This window comes from Rousettus aegyptiacus, unplaced genomic scaffold, assembly GCF_014176215.1.
Source record: "Rousettus aegyptiacus isolate mRouAeg1 unplaced genomic scaffold, mRouAeg1.p scaffold_m13_p_9, whole genome shotgun sequence".
NCBI classification, from domain to species: Eukaryota; Metazoa; Chordata; class Mammalia; order Chiroptera; family Pteropodidae; genus Rousettus; species Rousettus aegyptiacus.
Window position 1 is genome coordinate 64794096 of NW_023416312.1, and position 19309 is coordinate 64813404.

The 19309-nt window shown below is 33.9% G+C and overlaps 1 protein-coding gene across 5 annotated transcripts in view; it reads left to right on the forward strand.

Annotated features, from left to right (window-relative positions):
- COL4A5 (collagen type IV alpha 5 chain) overlaps nt 1–19309 on the forward strand; it is a 230575-nt gene that overhangs the window by 163292 nt on the left and 47974 nt on the right. For all 5 annotated transcript variants that reach the window (XM_036227179.1, XM_036227178.1, XM_036227180.1 and 2 more), the window contains exons 30-36: nt 834–947; nt 11689–11856; nt 12741–12830; nt 13464–13613; nt 15090–15188; nt 16610–16699; nt 17110–17249. In XM_036227179.1, coding sequence (XP_036083072.1) covers nt 834–947; nt 11689–11856; nt 12741–12830; nt 13464–13613; nt 15090–15188; nt 16610–16699; nt 17110–17249 — 851 coding nt within the window. The remainder of the gene's footprint in view (nt 1–833; nt 948–11688; nt 11857–12740; nt 12831–13463; nt 13614–15089; nt 15189–16609; nt 16700–17109; nt 17250–19309) is intronic.

Genomic DNA, 19309 nt, shown 5'->3' on the forward strand with positions numbered 1-19309 from the left:
ACAATAATAAGTAACAAACTGCTAATACATACAACAACATGGATGAATCTCAATGAATTATGTTAAGCAAAAGAAGACATACTCAAAAGGCTACATAATGTATGATTGCATTTATATGACATTCTGGAAAAGGAGAAACTATAAGATATAAAATATATCAGCAGTTGCTAGGGAATTGGGGTGTGGGGAGGAGTTGACTAGAACCAGGCATAGGTAGCCTCTTGGGTTAGTAGAACTATATCTGTCTTCTATGTCTTGATTTTGGTGGTGATTATATAACTGTATACATTTGTCAAAACTCATCAAAATGCACATGAAAAGAGTAAATTATAGTATATGTAAAATTTTAAAAAGTAGGAGAGACAGATGGAAGATAGAGAGAGGAACAATGACGTTTCTAAGTTAAAAGAGATGTTTTACTGAGAATGGGGGAGTTTCGAGCATGTTTATAGGCCATAGGCCCAAATTAGTAAATAGGAAGATATTAAAGGTTATCTACCTTAAAAAGGGTAATTTATATTTTAAACTTATAAATAATACTTGCCCAAGATGAGTTACAATTAAAAACATGTGTGGTTTATAATCTTTCATATTATTTTGTGAGGTTGATTTAAGCACTGAAGTTGAGTGCTTAGCATAAAGTAAGTTATAAGTTTATAACTTAATGGATTTCCTGTCATATGCTTTGGGTATTTGTGTGTAATTGCTCAATGAATAGATAGCTTTTTAAGACCCTTGCTTAATATGATGTGTCTTTTCACATGGATGTTGTGGTTCCTAATGACTAGGGACTTAGCTATTTTTAATATCTAAACTGTATTTATTTCTTAAAGGTGATGTTGGGCCAAATGGACAACCTGGGCCAGTGGGACCTCCTGGGCCTCCAGGAATAGGTGTTCAGGGACCACCAGGGCCACCAGGGATTCCTGGACCAATAGGCCAACCTGGTAAGATTGGAGTAAATATCTGTTTGTAGCACTCATTATATAGAGGTTGGTTAGCTCATCAATAAAGTGTACTCTATGTAATAGTCTTCCAGAAAATAGATTTCAGAGATAACATTTGTTAACATTTGTCTATTTGTGTAATTTCGTAAAAGTGAAAAAGTACATATCACAGTATTAGAGCTCTATTTTAATCCCTGATATTCCCATCCTTGTTCATCTCATTATGTTGCCACAGCATGTAATCATTGAGCTAGTCATAGTCTTTGGATCATAGACCTAAGAACTTCTAGTGCTGATTACTTCAGACCTGAGAAGCTTTTTAACATTAACAGACTGTGGTACCACTTTAATATTTCTTAGCACATGAGAGCTAAAGTTAACATTCTCATAAAAATATTTTTTAGGCATTCTCATTCCTTTTCTTTATAAAATGAGTTGAATTTTCTCCTCTTTTGCCCCTAGATCAGGAATCACTTTACAACGCATAAGCACTCTAAAATTGTTTATATGGATATGCAAAAAGTTTTTGTCAACTTGTAACCTAATAGAAAATCATATAGTTTGTGTGAGTTTGCTACTCGAGTTTGTGGATCCTGAGTCATCTGGTGATTTGAATTCTTTTTTCCTTAACCTAGGCAGGCACAGTCAGGGCCACTATTGGGCCAACATCATGTCATTCTAAAGCATTCTAATAGTTTACAAAATTAAAACAAATATAGAACATTTAATCATTCCTTAATTCACTTGAACATATCAGATGACTTAAACACACAGTTCAAATGTACATATATTGACTTCAAACAGTGGAAATATATTTTCTGATATTAAATGATGTCACTACTGATTTAAAAATAAGAAAATTCACAGCGTTACTTTGAAGCAGGTTGTTGAAAAAATGCTGCTTCAACAATTATGATCAGAAGCATTTTAACTAACATAGCAGCAGGATCTTGAGAAAAAGCAATTAAATTTTAGATTTGCCCATTATAGTCTTCACCTGCTGTTCCACAAAGATAGTTGAAATGAATTTATGATTTCTGCTATGTTTTGTCATTTCTTTTATTTCCCATAATTGCATGTGATTTGAAAGAGACCAACACTAATACCAATCTGAACAAAATAAAAGCACATTTATTAGTGCTTTATACTTTTTCCAAATTTAGCTAATACTCTACAATGTTTCCTTCATCTAACATCATCTCTTTTTATCTGATGGATATATAGGTATATTGATTTATAAAGTCTAGATAAGATAGGCGGGGGAAAAGTTGTGGTGCTGAATTTAATCTTTCTTCTATGAATATATACTTTCCCACAGAATTCAAGATCTTAACTAACATGGTCCAACAAAGAAATGATGTTAGCATGAACTGGCATGAAAATATATCAAATGCAATCCCGTTAATATAGAAATATTCTCAAATCACAATATTTTTTACCACAGGATAGGCAGTATTTTATATTTGATATTACCGTGTATGTTCACATTTTTAAATTAATTAATTTTTTATGGTAACACTAGATAACGAAATCCAAAAAGTTTCAGCTGTACACTTTAACAGTACAGCATTTATATATTTATACTCTCTGTTCACCTACCATAGTTAGATTTATTTCTGTCACAACATATTTGACCCCCACTACTCCATCTAACTCCTCCGCCCCCTCTCCACTCCCCTCTGCTAACCATGAGTCTATTGTCAATGTCCATGAACCTCTGTTTGTTTGTCCTGTTCATTGTTACTTTTAGGTTTATATCCCACATGTAAGTGATACCATGTGACTCAACTTTTTCTGACTGGATTATTTCAATTAGCATGATTATCTCGAGGTCTATCCATGTTGTCTCAAATGGCAGTATTTCATCTCTTCTTATGGCTGAGTAACATTCCATTGTATACATGGACCAGAGCTTCTTTGTCTAATCATCCATTGTAGAACACTTCAGTTGCTTCCACATCCTGGCCTCTGTGAATAATGCTGCTGTGAACATCGGTGTGCAAATATCTTTTCAGATATGGATTTTCAAGACTTTGGGGTAAACATCCAGTAGAGGGATTGCTGGATCATATGGTAGATCAATTCTTAGTTTTTTGAGGAGCCTCTGTACTGTTTTCCATAGTGGCTGTCCCAATTTGCAATCCAACCAGGAGTGTATGAGGGTTCCTTTTTCTCCACATCCTCTCCAATGTGTGTTATTATTTGTCCTGCTGATTATAGCTATTCTAACAGGTGTGAGACGGTATCTTATTGTGGTTTTGATTTGCAATTCCCTAATAGCTGGTGATGTGGAACATCTTTTCATATATTTGTAGGCCATTTGTATGTCCTCTAGGGAGAAGTGTCTGTTCAGGTTCTCTGCCCATTTTTGATTGGATTGTTTGATTTTAGTTGTTATTGAGTAGTATGAGTACTTTGTATATTTTGGATATTAAGACCTTATCGGAGGTGTTGCTTGCAAACATATTTTCCCAGTTGGATGGTTCTCTCTTTAGCTTGCTGACGATTTCTTTTGCTGAGCAGAAGTTTTTTAGTTTGTTGTAGTTCCATTAATTTATTTTGGTTTTTACTTCCCTTGCCTTTGAGGTCAAATTCATAAAATCCTCTTTAACTCCAAGGTCCTTGAGTTTAATTCTTATGTTTTTTTCTATGCATTTTATTGTTTCAGGTCTTATATTCAGGTCCTTAATCCATTTTGAGTTACTTTTGGTGTGTGGTGATAGATAACAGTCTAGTTTCATTCTTTTGCAGGTGGCTTTCTAGTTTTCCCAGCACCATTTATTTAAGAGACTTTCCTTTCTCCACTGTATATTTTTAGCATTTTATTGAAAATTATTTGCCCATACAAATGGAATATTCACTATTCTGTTTAATTGGTCCATGTGTCTGATTTTCTGCCAATACCATGCTGTTTTTTTTTTTTTTTTTTACCGTCGCTTTGTAGTATAATTTGAAGTCGGGCAGAGTGATGCCTCTAGCCTTGTTTTTTTTTTGTTTGTTTATTTTTTCCTCAGGATGGCTTTGGCAATTCGGGGTCTTTTGTCCTTCCATACAAATCTGATGTTCTATTTCTTTAAAAAAAGCTGATGAGATTTTGATGGGGATTGCATTAAATCTGTATAATGCTTTAGGTAATAAGTTCATTTAAACTATGTTGATTCTTCCAATTCAAGAACAGAATATGTTTCCATTTCTTTGTATATTCTTCAATTTCTTTTCATAGGGTCTTATAGTTTTCATTATACAGGTCTTTCACATGTTTCGTTAAATTTATTCTTAGATATATTACTCTTTTTGTAATTGCAAAAGGAACCTTTTTCTTACTTCTTTTTCTGACACTTCAGTATTAGAGTATATGAATGCTGTGGAATTTTGAACATTGATTTTGTATCAGAAACTTTACTGTATTTGCTTATTATTTCCAATAGTGTTCTTGTGGAGTCTTTAGGGTTTTCTATAGAGCAAATCATGTCATCTGCAAATAGTGACAGTTTGACTTCTTCGTTTCCTATTTGGATGTCTTTTATATCTTTCTCTTGACTGATTGCACTCATTGGGACCTCCAACGTTATATTGAATAAGCGTGGTGATAATGGATAGCGTTGCCTTGTATCTGATCTTATAAGGAAGGTTTTTGCTTTTCACCATTCAGTATAAAGTTGGCTGAGGCTTTGTTATATATGATCTTTATTAAGTTAAGGTACTTTGCTTCTATACCCATTTTGTTAAGCGTTTGATCATAAACAGATGCTGTATATTGTCGAAGGCTTTCTCTGCATCTATTGATATGATCATCTGATTCTCATTTTTTAATTTTTTATGTGATTTTTCACTTTAATCGATTTGCATATGTTGAACCAACCTTGTGCCCCTAGGATGAAGCCTACTTGATCATGGTGCATAATCTTTTTAATATGTTTCTGTATTCAGTTCACTATTTAGGAATTTTGCATCTGTGTTCATGAGAGATATTTTTCTGTAGTTTTCTTCTTTTGTATTATCTTTACCAGGCTTTGGTATCAGAGAAATATTAGCTTTATAAAATGAGTTTGGAAGTATTGCCACCTCTTTGATTTTTTGGAAATGTTTGAAGATAATAGGTATTAAATCTTCTTTGAATGTTTGGTAGAGTACACTGGTGAAGTAATCTAGTTCTGGAATTTTCTTTTTGGTAGTTTTTTTGATGACTGTTTCAATTTCCATAATGCCGATCAGTCTTTTTAGATTTTCTAGTTCTTTTTAATTTAGTCTAGGAATGTTGTATATTTCTAAGTACTAGCCCATTTCTTCTAGGTTATTAAAGTTGGTATTATATACTTTTTCATAGTATTCTTCTATGGCCCTTTGTATTTGTGTGGTGTCTGCCGTAATTTCCCCTCTTTCATCCTTGATTTTGTTTACTTGTGTCCTTTCTCTTTTCTTTTTAGTGAGTCTAACCAGAGTCTTGTCAATTTTATTAATCCTCTGAAAGAAGCAACTCTGTTACATTTTTTTCTATTGTTTGTTTTTCTATTTTCAGTTTCATTTATTTCTGCTCTAATTTTGATTATTTCTTTTCTTTGCCGACTTTAGGCTTCATTTGTTCTTCCTTTTCTAGTTTTTTTAAGATGAAACATTAGGTTGTTTATTTGCACTCATTCTTGTTTTTTGAGATAGGCCTGTAACGATATAAACTTTCCTCTGATGATCGCTTTTACTGTGTACCAAAAGTTTTGATATGCTGTGCTATCATTATCATTCATTACAATGTATTTCTTGATCTCCCTTTTTATTTCTTCTCTGACCCAATTATTCTTCAGTTGTATGTTGTTTAATCTCCATGTATTTGTGTTTCTTCCCACTTTCTGTTTACAGCTGATCTCCAGCTTCAAAGCATTATGATCAGAGAATATTGTTGTTATGATTTCCACCCTCTTTATATTTGTTGAGGCTATTTCTGTGTCCCAGTATGTGGTCAGTACTTGAGAATGTTCCATGTGCACGAGAGAAGAATGTATAAGCAGCTGTTTTGGGATGAATGGTTCTGCGAATGTTGATTGTGTTCATTTGTATAATGTGTCATTTAAGGATGTTATTTCCTTATTGATTTTCTGTTTGGATGATCTTTCCATATCCGACAGTGGAGTATTTAGATCTCCTACTATGATAGTGTTTTGGTATGTTCCTCCCTTTAGTTCCGTTAGTAATTGCTTTACATATTTCTGGGATCCCTGATTGGGAGCATAGATATTAACAAGTGTTATGTATTCTTGGTCCATGATTTTCTTTATCATTATTAAATGTCCCTCAGTATCTTCTTAACTTTTTTTTTTATTTTGAAGTCTGTTTCGCCTGATATTAGTACCACTATTCCCACTTTTCTCTGAATGCCATTTGCTTGAAATATCATTTTCCAATCTTTCACTTCAAGTCTGTTTTTGCCTTTGTAGCTGAATTGTGTCTCCTGGAGGCAGCATATGGTTGGGCTTTGATTTTTGATCCTTTCTGCAACTCTGTGTCTTTTAATGGTGAGTTCAGTCCATATACATTTAGCATGATTATTGAAATATGAGGTCTTCTTATGGCCATTTTATCTTTATTTTGGCTAGGTTTTGTGGGTTTTCCCTCTAGTCCTTTTTTTATGTTCTATACTTCAGTTCTGAATCTTAGGTGAGTAATTACTATTACAAGTATGTAAACATAGTTATCTCTATCCAGTCATCAATTTTCTTCCGCACACAACTTATCTCCATTCCTCTTTGCGAATTTTGATCTTTGAATCCTCCCTTTTTCAGTCATTGTTGTCTCTGTTTGTCCCTATGTATGCTGAACTTTCATTACTCTCTTGCTATAGGAAATCTCTTCTTATTGTTTAAGCTTATAATGTCCTGTTCTTAGTAAGGGTTACACTTCTCTGCTTCTGTATGCCTGCTAGTCACCTTACTCCTAATTATGTATTTTTTGTCATTGTGTTTTAAATGAGCTGACCCCTTTCAGTATTTCCTGTAATGCAAGCCTCGTAGTGGAGAATTCCCTCAATTTTTGTATGTCTTTATTTCTCTTTCATATCTAAAGGAGAGCTTAGCTGGATACATTATTTTTGGCTGGTAGACCCTTTCATTTAATAGTTTGAATATTTGATTCCACTCCTTTCTGGCTTGTAAGGTTCATGCTGAGAAGACCAACAATATTCTAATGGGTTTTCCTTTATAAGTTGCTGTTTTCTTTTCTCTGGCTGCCCTGAGAATTCTTTCTTTGTTGTTGATTTTTGATAATTTTAATACAATGTGTCTTGGAGAAGGCCTTTTTGAGTTGAGATAATTGGGTGTTCTGTTGATTTATTGAATTCCAAGCTCTGGTTCATTCCTTGGATTTGGGAAATTCTCATCCGCTATTAGTCTTAAAATGCTTTCTAATCCCTGCTCCTTCCCCCTCCCCTTTGAGAATGCCCATTATTCTTATGTTTCCTCTCCTGGTGGTATCAGCTAGTTCTTGTATTTCTCTTTCATTATTTTTAATTCTTTGGTTTTTCTCTTCTTCTTTCTGATTTATTTCTAGATTTCTGTCTTCTATGTCACTTTCCTCCATTTGTTCAACTCTATTTCCCAAGCTTAGTATATCATTTTTTATCTCTTTCGTTGTGTTCTTCATCTCCTGAAGTTCTATTTGGTTCTTTTTTAGGGTTTCAATCTCCTCGCTAAAGAAATCGTTTTGCTCATCTAGTTGTTTTTTCAATTCCTGAATTTGTTGATATGAATTTTTTTGGATCTCACTGAGCTTTTTTTAGAAATGCCATCCTGAATTCTCTTTCATTTAAGTCGCATATTTCTAAGTCTGTAAACTTATTTTCTGGAGGTTTTTCTCTTTGTTTCTAGCTGCCTTGTCACCTTGGTTGTTCATGTTGTTTAATGGACACGATGACTGGACATTATTGGAAGCGTATTATGCTCTTTTTCCAGAAAGAATATTTATTATATACAAGTCTCTGTAGCTTGTTGCAATGAAAGTGTTTTTATTTTGGTTTCCAGTAGATGGTGTCTAAGCCTCTTGGATCCCTGCTTTATATAAAGCCTTACTAATGCCTTTTTTTTCCCTTATAGTTGTTTAACGTGCTTGCTACCCTCAGTTTTAGTCCCTGTCAGTGTTAATGACAGTTTCGGTAGCATTTGCTCAGACTCCCCTGGGGCTCCGCGGTGCTCAGTCTCGAAGGATATGGGATAAGGGGACCTCTGGGTTGTGGCATGGGGACTGCGGCTCAGCCTGGGTTTTGCAGCCACGGCTGATAAAGATCAACTGTTGTTTCTCTACCATCCCTGCTTCTCTGCCATCCCAGCTTCTCCGTTTTCTGCCCTTATAACTATGAACTGCCGCCTGTCGTGTGGAGCTCACAACTTTCCCATGCAGGGCTGTTTAGGGAACTTGCTTCACCACACCCTCCCCTCTCACCACTCACCCTATAGGGAGCTCAGGCTGGGAGAGGCAGCTACTTTGTTTCTGCCAGTCCACCATCCAACACCTGGGGTTCTGACCTGTGGCAGCTCTTATGCACAGATCTCACACTCAGACATGCTAATGTGCAGTTCGAGGGTTTTTTTCCAGTTTTACATGTTCTGCATACTGTTGTTTCAATGGGAAAGATCTGGGGATGTCTCTCACTCCACCATGTTTCTGACCTGTATATTCAATTTTAAGGTAAATTTTATTTATATCTCCAAAGCAGAATAGTATCTTAGCCCATTTCAAACATATCATAATTTCTGTTCATCCATTTCAATAGCAAGGTGATCAGCAAGGCTGTTACTAATATCTTGATACACCTGGCTTATACTGCATGGCTAAAATTGTAACTACCAATGTTTTTTATTTAAATAAGAAGCTTATTTTATATACTGTCTGTGTTTCATTTTGTATTAGAAAACTTAATGCAAAATATTTTATATCATCATCTCTCCAGTGTGAAATATTCACATTATGCTTTTCCATCTTTTCTTTTGCCTTATTTTCTGCTATTATTTACCTAATCTTTACTATTTGTCATTCTCTTTTCCAAGGCAGGTATGTGGCTTAATGCATGTTCATAAATTAAAGACCTGCGGAATATCAGTTCCTCATTTGATAGCAGAGAAATTAAAAAAATAAATGACAGTGCACATAAAGCAAAATGCTTTTTCATCCCATGCCCTAGTAACCCAGGCAGAAATGGAAGTTGTTGGTTCTTGTTATTTGATCTGACCATTAACTAGAAGATTACTGATTTTAGTGAACCTTTCTAGAGGTCAGTTAAATATACTTAATTTCATGTCTACAGATCTAACCTAACCTGAGCCAAATTTGTTTTAATACTTACCAAACTCAAGAAAAAATGTGTGGCTAAATTGCCCCAAGTTCATCACGACTAATGTGAAACAAAGAAACAAAGAATCACATCATTTTCATAGATAGAAAGTATATTATAGTTTTAAAACCTTTTTTGGCTATAAAACCCCTGGAAAATGTGTGTATATAGGCATGCACACATGCACACGCACATATGTGTGTATGTAAACTTCTCACAGATAGTACATGTTTTTGAAATTATCTTTTTTTCTCCATTAACTGGTTCCATTTGGCTCCCAATAAATTTAGATTATCTATGTACCCCTAATACCCTTAGCCTCTATAGATATAGCCATAGAATTCCTGTTACTGTGTAAGGAGATCCAGAAGAACTTTTGTATTTAATTGTCTTTCTTCATCTCGATCTTACCAGGATGCTTGTTCCTGACAGTATTAATAGAAAAGGTCTATGCTGTGAAAAGTACAGCATAATATCTGTTCCTACTACTAATAATAGCAATGAAGAAAGAAATCTTGCCTAGTATATGTAGGTTGTTTAATCATAGTCATCTACTACTAATTATTTAGTCTCTGTACCTAACCTTTTACAGTATAAAATAAAATTTACTTTTAAACTCCAAGAGAATTATTCAGAGCAATATAAAGAACAGAGATAAGCAAAAGTGTAAAGCTGATCATCTTCAAAGAGTATTGCTTTTTGCGAATGTAAATATGTTATTGTGTCTCTGTTGACAATAAATTTAGATTATCTATGTACCCCTAAATATATTTCATTTATAGACTATGCTATATGAATATCTGAACTAATACCTAATAGAAGTTTTGTTACTCATTACTAATTAATATGTGATAGTAGTGAATCAATATCTAATAAGTTCTATTTATAGACATTTTTGTTCTAATCTTCACATGCTTAGTTTTGATTCCTAACCCAATGAATCTTTTGCAACTTGCTTCTACTTTAGAGGCTCATCTTGCTGCTGAACTTTAATACCCTGCCTCTTGAAATTTAGGTATACAAGGTACTATAGATCTTTCCCAAAAACCCTATCTAAAAGCTTTAAACATGAAAACAAACAAACAAACAAACAAGATTTCTCCAGATTTAAATCTTTGAGTTCTTATCATTATTTTGTGGGACTCTTCTGTTGGAACATATTTTTAAGAACAAATATGCCATCTTGAAAACTCAGCTATTAAAAAAACTACTTGGGCTATAATATAACAGACAGTGATCTGTATGGAGCCGTGATAGTGCTCATTATTAGGTATCGCATACTTCACAAATACAATAATATAAAATCTCTCTCCCTTTTTATAGTATTTTACTATAAAATGGCAACATTGGAACTGTCACCACAGTACCAACTAAATGGAATTATCTAATCTTCAAAGTTCATTTTATCAGTTTAAGGACATGCTGGATATGTGGCATCAACCAGATCTTAAAATTCCAGGATCTTGCTCTCTTATAAAAGTAATTGCCTATGAATCTTCAATGGTATAATTAGATCTTATTGTTGAAGGGACACTTGGAATGGTCCCAGCTTCCAGTTAGTTATGCCATATCCCCATTTATCAGATAAAGAACAACAATATTAAGTGACTCATTAAATCATATGTCTATTAGGTATTGGAGTGGGAACTTGCACCATATTTGTAGGTTAATTTTCTTCCTAAACATATTCTTTTACTTGCCACCTTGTTTTTTGTGAGTAGTTCAGTCTTCCAGAAACTTACTAAAATTAAATATTTTTGCAATGTTGTATTTTTTTTCCTGTAAAATCCTAATTGGAATACTGAGAAACAAAAGTTAACTACAAAAACAAATAATAATTATTAAAACAACATGTACAGAGCCAAAATAAAGCCAAAAAGATCCATTAATTACTCAATAATTAATCATTTTTTGTGGCTTATAGAAGTATATCCCAATAATTTATAATAATTTAGAGCAATGCAAATCCAAGGACTAGTATTGAATCGCAGGCTGCTAACCAGTCTGCATTAGAGTTAGAAGAAATTGAGAGTAAGTGTTGAGAAACTTTTATAGCAATTTGACAGTGTAATTCTATTTGTTGAGCATAATAACAAAAAAGTAGGCATATATTTTGTCTGTCTTAAGTTTTTCATTTTATTTTTAATAATCGTTATTGTATTTTATTTTAAAAATTAGTCCAGGAATTAAGAAAAGATTGATCTGTCATCAGAAATAATCTGAGAAGTACTTTCTTAAAGAAACATATTTGGAAACCCTAAAGCTTGATTGTTAAGTCATTTCATGTGCATGATGCCAAAAATATCTCTAACTCACTCTTAGGTTTGTTATATACCAGATTCTATCAATTTTTTGCTAGTAAAATAACCGGATAACATCTCTTAAAACTGTTCCACTACTTGTTATCATTGGTCTTGTATTAACTAGGATTGCATGGAACACCAGGAGAGAAGGGGGATCCAGGGCCTCCTGGGTTTGATGTTCCAGGACCCCCTGGTGAAAGAGGCAGTCCAGGGATCCCCGGAGCACCTGGTCCCATGGGACCCCCAGGATCACCAGGGCTTCCAGGAAAAGCAGGTGCTTCTGGCTTTCCAGGTAATGTGTTTAAGCTTTTCTCTGGTTTTAGATTCAGGAAATTAAAACTAATACGACTCTGGGATATTATTTTCTTGTTGTACTTTTCTGGATTGACACTATCCCTTAAGGAAGGATGTTAAATGCCATTGATTGCAGGAAAATGACTTTGCTCTTTGTCTTTCACTTTGTGAGAATTCCAGTTATATAATGCTGTATAATAAGTGACCCCAAATTTAATGGTTTAAATCAACCTTTTTTATTTTACTCAAGATTTTGTGGGTCAAGAATTAAGGTATGGATTAATGGGGTCATTTAATTCTAATCCACATGGCAGCTACTGGAGTGGTTGGGAGGGAGGATCTATTTCCAAGATGGCACTTCTTTGACACCTGAGTGTTCCGTGGCCTCTTCATATTGCATCTCATTATCCATTTTGCCTCTTCACATGGCTTGGGTTCCTCATATTTTGGTAGTGTCCAGGCAGTTACTCTACCTTCAGTGCATCTGGTTTCCAAAAACAAAAACTCCCCAAACCAGAAATGTAGTGCCCCAAGAGCCCCAGGTAGAAGCTGTAAGACTTCTTATGATCTAGCCTTGAGAGTCATACAGTGTCACTTAGTCAAGGGCAAGTCACAGAGCCCAAAGGATATACAGGGGTTTATATACTGGGACATGTGATTCATCAGAGGGCCAATTTTGAAAATTAGCTACCACAGTGAGTCTTTTTATTAATGGGTATTAGCAATAGTGGTCACTAAGTTTGGGACAGTTAAAAAGGAGTAAAACTTAGTGTTTTCCCTTCTACCCTCAATAGTTTTCCAGTTAACACCTTAAAACTTCTATTTTATCTTTCCAAGGAAAGTAAAGGAAAGGTAAAAGTCACTTGTTGATATTCTTCAAAGGTGCCAAAGGTGAAATGGGTATGATGGGACCTCCAGGTCCACCAGGACCCTTGGGAATTCCTGGCAGGAGTGGTGTTCCTGGTATCAAAGGTAACATTCAGAATTTGCTGGCAGATACATGTAAGGGAAAATGAAACATTGTTTTACTTCAATACAGAATATTTTTATTTGATTGCTTTAAAATGAGTAGTGGTTATTTGTATTTTGTTTATATGTGATATGGCATTTAAATAGGTCCTATTCTCATTTTGGTGGTTTGCTTCCTTTGGATACCATGAGACATGGTAAATGCTTAGTTCAAAATAACAAAATATAGGGATTAAATTTTGATTATTTTATTTCTGAAAACTAAACACAGCAGACTAAAACATCTGCTAAAGAATGTGTTTTAAATTGGAAATTCAGAGAAATCTACTCAACTTTAAAATCTCTTTTGGAAAATAAAAGGCAATAAATGAAAACAATGATGCAAAAAAAATCATTATTTTTTAACAATCTTTTTTAATTGTCAAAGAATCTCAGAAGAAAGAGGGATTGTTACTGAGTGTAAAATATGTGGGAGCTCAAGTTAGTCATACACAATAACCAAGGTACATAAGTGTTTTGAGTGATCAGTGGTCTACCCAAGTATGGAGCATATGAATAATATTTATATGCATTAATCCTGGATAATCCATGGATAAATCTGATCTGTTGTGGCTTCCCCATATTTGTCGGTTTTAGGTGATGATGGTTTGCAGGGTCAGCCAGGACCTCCTGGTCCTACAGGAGAAAAAGGTGGTAAAGGAGAACCTGGCCTTCCAGGCCCTCCTGGTCCAATGGATCCAGATCCACTGGGCTCAAAAGGCGAGAAGGGGGACCCTGGTTTACCAGGTGAGTGAACATATTTATTAATGAATACATTTCCAGGTATATTTAAAGTTTAATTTTTAACATCATGAAAAGTGACTTGCAGTCCTGGATTCACCAACAAAAGGTGCTTAGATGTATCACCTTTTGGTAATGAAAATTAATGTTCATTTGACTTTTATTATTTCACTGATCAACTTTTGTTTGAATATCTTCTTTGTAGTTTATCTATCACAAACTATGAGGTTTTAAAATACACTTAAGCAGTCACTTTTAGGCCTTCCAGTAAGTAGTAGAGGAGATAGTTGAGAGAAAAAATAAATAGCCAAAATGGCTTGGGAAATTTACTAGTCCTTTATTTTTTTTTTCCTGAACCCAGATTGGGATGAGTAGAATATTGTTACCCTGCAGTGTTTTGCTATCTGTATTATACTTGGCTTTTAAATACAGTCCATTGTTATTCTACCTTGGCAGAATAAACAATTACTGGACTATGAACAGCAAAGCTCAGCCCTGGGGAAATTCACTGAAAGTAGTTCTAGGGAACAGCTGTGTTTTTATAGTTATTTTATTAGAAGAAAATAATGTATATAAAACATTTATTTTTAAATATAAATTTCTTTTTTTCTTTTTATAAAAGTATAACACATTCATAGTAAAGCATCAGAAAATATGAATAAACACAAATGAATAAAATACTGGAGTAATCGGAGGGATCACTTTACAAATTACATGAATGTCTAAGCATGGTACTATAAAATTTTAAAAAGAAAACAAATAAATAAACCACAATCCAATCTATATAGAATAGCCTTTTAAGCAACCTTCAACTTTAAAACTACCTTTGTTTATTTGCAGCTTATAGTAAAGTTTGTGGCTCTTTTTACGTTGTAACCATTTATATTTTCAGTTCATATGTGCATGTGAATGTGTGTGTGAGTATGTATGTACATAGATGTTATATATTTCCCTATGAGCAGGACTTAGTGGGCTTTTTTTCTTCAATAAAGTGTTTAAGACATTACTGTAGTTTTGTATATCTTCATGAAAGATGCAGGGCTGCCTAATTTTTTATTATTGCTAAAATGAGATACCTTTTTTAAATTATTCTTTGCAAGACTTCTCATTCAACTATGCCTTCTGTAAAAGAGTCAGTAAACTATACTTGCATCTAATATAGGGTTATTAAATCTAGTTTTAGAATATAAGATATCACCTAGAGATAATATGCCCCAAATCCTTAATTTTATAGTGTAAGAAACTGAGGCCCAAAGAGGAAAGTGACTTAATTATTGAACACTCTGAATTTCTTAATGGTAGCTAAATAAAAAGTGGAGGATTTTAGTATGAGTTCAGTGCTATTCGTTCATACTATGTCAGATTATCACTGCTACTTGTATTTCACTCACGATTCAGAATTCGGCTAGCTTGCTTCATCAAATTCATTTAATGGATTTTGATAATATCCTGACTTGTCTTTCTAATACTCATCCTTGGAAGGTGTTCCTGGAGTTTCAGGGCCAAAAGGTTATCAGGGTTTGCCTGGAGACCCAGGGCAACCTGGACAGAGTGGACAACCTGGATTACCAGGACCACCAGGTAAGTATGTTAGTCCACCTGTAGTAATTGGATGGCTAATTCTGAACCCTGGAAAAGTAATTATGTATTATTATGTGCGATGATATTTTGAATCTGGTCATGGCAATATGTTCGAGTTTCTTCTGAGATATATAGGTCTCCTTTAGCACAAATGTGGCCCTTTGGCCCAAGTATCAACAGATAAGATTTGTAGGATGTTTTCCTTTGCTCAGTTTTTTTTCCTCTTTGTGGTAACAAGGTGTACACAGAATAAGAAGTACATCCCAGTAAGATGCTCTGTTTTGTTTACATAAATTGCAATATATGTAAATAAGACAATTATCTGGTAGGAGCCTGAAGAATTCACCTTTTCCAGTGCCATTGCCTTCTAACAGGTCAATCATTAAACCATATAAAACATATGCTTTTAAAAATAAATGCTTAATGAAAAAAAATGATTCCTTTTTTTTAAGTTTCAAGGGATGAAAATTTCACAAACTATCTTGGTAGTCTGTTATAGCATTAATCAACCATTACAGTCGACATGATTTTTTTCTTATCTCTAATAAAACTCTTGCTGCTTCTTAAGCGATTTTCTTTTAGTTGGGCTCCTAAGAAATAGGGAGGAGTTGGTCCCCATCTTCGAAAGAGCCCTCTAGGTCAGTTATTCTGCTCTACACTTTGCACCATATTGCCTTGATATAGTTGGAAAAAGAAATTATCTCTCTTTTTATCTTTCACATCTTCTGCATTCTCTTCCCCAAGTTGGAAGTAAGTGCAAAAGTAAAAAAATAATAATAAAATAAAAAAATGTTTAAGATAGCATCATGGTCTTTCAAAAATACCTAAGTGACCCCATATTGCTCAAGCACCTAAGCTTTAGGAAGAATGTGTAAACAGAGCAACCATGACTGTTGGGGGTGACAGTCCAGTACCTCTCCATTAGCCCTTGTCTATCCATGGCCTAAGGTACTAGGAGTATATCATGACAGGTTACAACTTTCTTCTTCTTGCTCTCACATACTCAGGAACTACATTAAAAAGCCACTTTTGAATATTTTAAAAATAGACTCATTATATTAGATTTTCCCATGATAAATATAGTAAGGGTAGTTGTACAACAAATAGGATTTCAGGTGTTTGGAATTGTTTTAGGGCAAGAAACAAGATGTTCTGCTAAAATTTTTGCATTTTAAAAATAAGTAAATAAGTTCGTATTAGGAGACCTCTGTTATTGTGATTATATTGTAATATGTTCCTAAGGAGATTTCTTAGGTACCTCTTGCTTGTTTTATGCTGAGTTAGATCAGTGGAACTTAAGCATGTATTAAGATTTGCTCCATCCAATCCCATACTTGAATTTTAATTATGACCCATTGCAAGAAACCAGGCAACTTCAATATTGCTGACTTGTCTTAATTTTACCAATTCGACTTTTCTAGGTCCCAAAGGTAACCCTGGTCTCCCTGGAAATCCAGGACTTACAGGACCTCCTGGACTTAAAGGAAATATAGGTGATATGGGTTTTCCAGGTAAGTGATGAAAATCTCCGAAATATTTAATACCATTAATGAAAGATGGTTTACTATCTTTGTTGCCAGAAAAGAAACTGATATTGATAGAATCAAACTGAGACAATATCTAAGGTAATTAATGGTGAAAGCTCTCTCATTACATAAATATTTGAAGTGGGAATTAAGGGACAGGGCTTTAGAAACCTTATAAGTAAAAATTCATAAACTTAAACTTGTATATTTTCTCTAGTTATAGCCCTTTCACTTGAACTTCCTTTAAAAGTAGGCCTGATTATAAAGCTCATTATTATATAACTCACAATTTGCAGAATTCTTTATTTTTTTTTTTTGCTTGGTCACATGCATCATAGATGTGCCATGAATAAAACATATTTTATAAAATATTACATGTTACATGTTTTCAACAGGCCCTCAGGGTATAAAGGGGTCTCCTGGTATTCCAGGAGTTCCTGGACAACCTGGCTCCCCAGGACTACCTGGACAGAAAGGAGAAAAAGGTGATCCTGGTGTTTCAGGCATTGGTCTTCCAGGTCTTCCTGGCCCAAAGGTAATCATACTCTAGGCCTATGCCTAAGCAGATGAGATTTTTATTTAATACTACACTCATTCCTAATTTTTCATTAAACAAACTATAGAATGACATGGTATATTCTAAGCAAGAAATGTATTTCCTTCTCTTTTTTCTTATATTGATAAGTTTTAAGGTTTGCAGCCAGTCCAAATAGTTGGGGCAGAGGGGTGGAAATCTTTCTGTTCTTTCTTTTCCCTCTACCTTAATCTCTGAGTATGTTTCAGTAAACCAGAGACCTATTCTATCTGGTTTTGGTTTTCTTTTTCCTTTTAGTGATGCAGTTGTTGGTCTGTGTCCAATTATTGTTATTAACTAATTTGAAGAGACTTATAAACAAAGTAACTTATGCAATTAATGAAAGTGTAATAGTATTTGTAACTGCATATCTGAGGTAGTTCTCCAAAAACAGTTATACATATCCCTCTATGCCCCTAGTCAATGAGAAAACTTTCGTGGTATTTCTCAAGCAATCAGATTTAGAATTTGTTTTAGAATCAGACTTAACAAATATTTGATAACTTATTGATTCCATGTAAAAAGGTAATAAATATTACTGATCTGTAGAAGTACCTTATAACTAGTGGAGATCCATCCACTCTCTGTTACATATGTTGCAAATATTTTCTCCCAGTCAATTGTTTGTCTTATGACATTGTTTAATCATTCAGTCAGACTTTAATTTGATTGCCCAGTTAATTTACATCTATCTACAACCTTTCTGGGCACCAGGGGCTCCTGGCCCTATGAGAATCTAATGCCTGATGATCTGAAGTGGATCTGAGGCAGTGATACTAGCTCTGCGGAGTGGCTGCAAATAAAAATGAAGCTTCACTCCCTCTCCTGCAGCTCACCTCCTACTGTGTGGCCCTGTTTCTAATAGGCCACCGACTGGTACCCACCTGGTCTGCAGACCAGGGGTTAGGGACCTCTGTTATAAGAGATAATCAAGAGAAGTTTCTGCATATTAATTGCAGATTGACAGTGTAAAGTTTATTGAAATGAATCTTAATTTTTTGTGCTCAATTTAAATTTTACTAATAATACATGAATACATGTTTTTATTAAAAGTAATAATACAGCTATATCAAGGGTAAAAGTAAAAATCTCCTTCATATCTTCTTTATTGCATTCTCCTTTTCATAGAAGTCTACTGTTAATAGTTGTGTCTAAGTTTGATTCCCTTTATTTATATGTGTGTGTATGTGTATATATACACACACATATACATACATATGTATATATATGTATATACACACACATACATACATACACATACACACAGAATTTTGGTTTTCTATGCATTGTAATCATGTAGAGTCATAGAACACACACTTATGCTTGTTGCTTTATCATTTATATATTTTAATCTTTTTTTCTATTTATCATAAATTTCTGTCATATATTATTTTAATTTTTTATTTTCAGTTATATTATTTTGAATGGCTGCATGATATTCCATTGTTGCAAATAATATGTGTGTACACATATCTGTGTATACACATACAATTATTTGTAAAATTGTATAGATTCCTAAAAGTGAAATTAGTGAAATTGCTGGATCAAAAGATAAGTGCACTTAAATTCTTGTCTTTTTAAGTTTTTATATTACTAGTAAGAAAAACTTGATTTAAATAATTAATCAACTGTATGAAATGAGTTATAAAAAGACCCTTCTCATCAATGATGTAAACGAGAAGTCTTATTTACACACATTTACATACTCCAAATCTATAGTAACCACTTTTAGTAGTTCCTCATGTACTTGTCTGGAAAATGCTTTTTAATGCATATATATGCATATGTATATGATAGATATCTCATCAATTTTAAAACTCAGTTACTTACATTTAAAATCTTTGATATTGAGATACGTTTTACAATTATAATTGAAAACATTTTTTCTTGTTATTGATACACAAAATGGTGCTGCATCTTCCAAATGTATGTATTTAATATTTTTTCACATTAAAAAATTAATCAGAAATTAAAGAGTATCTATATTACTCTTCCTTAGAAAGTAAAAGCAAACCACTGCA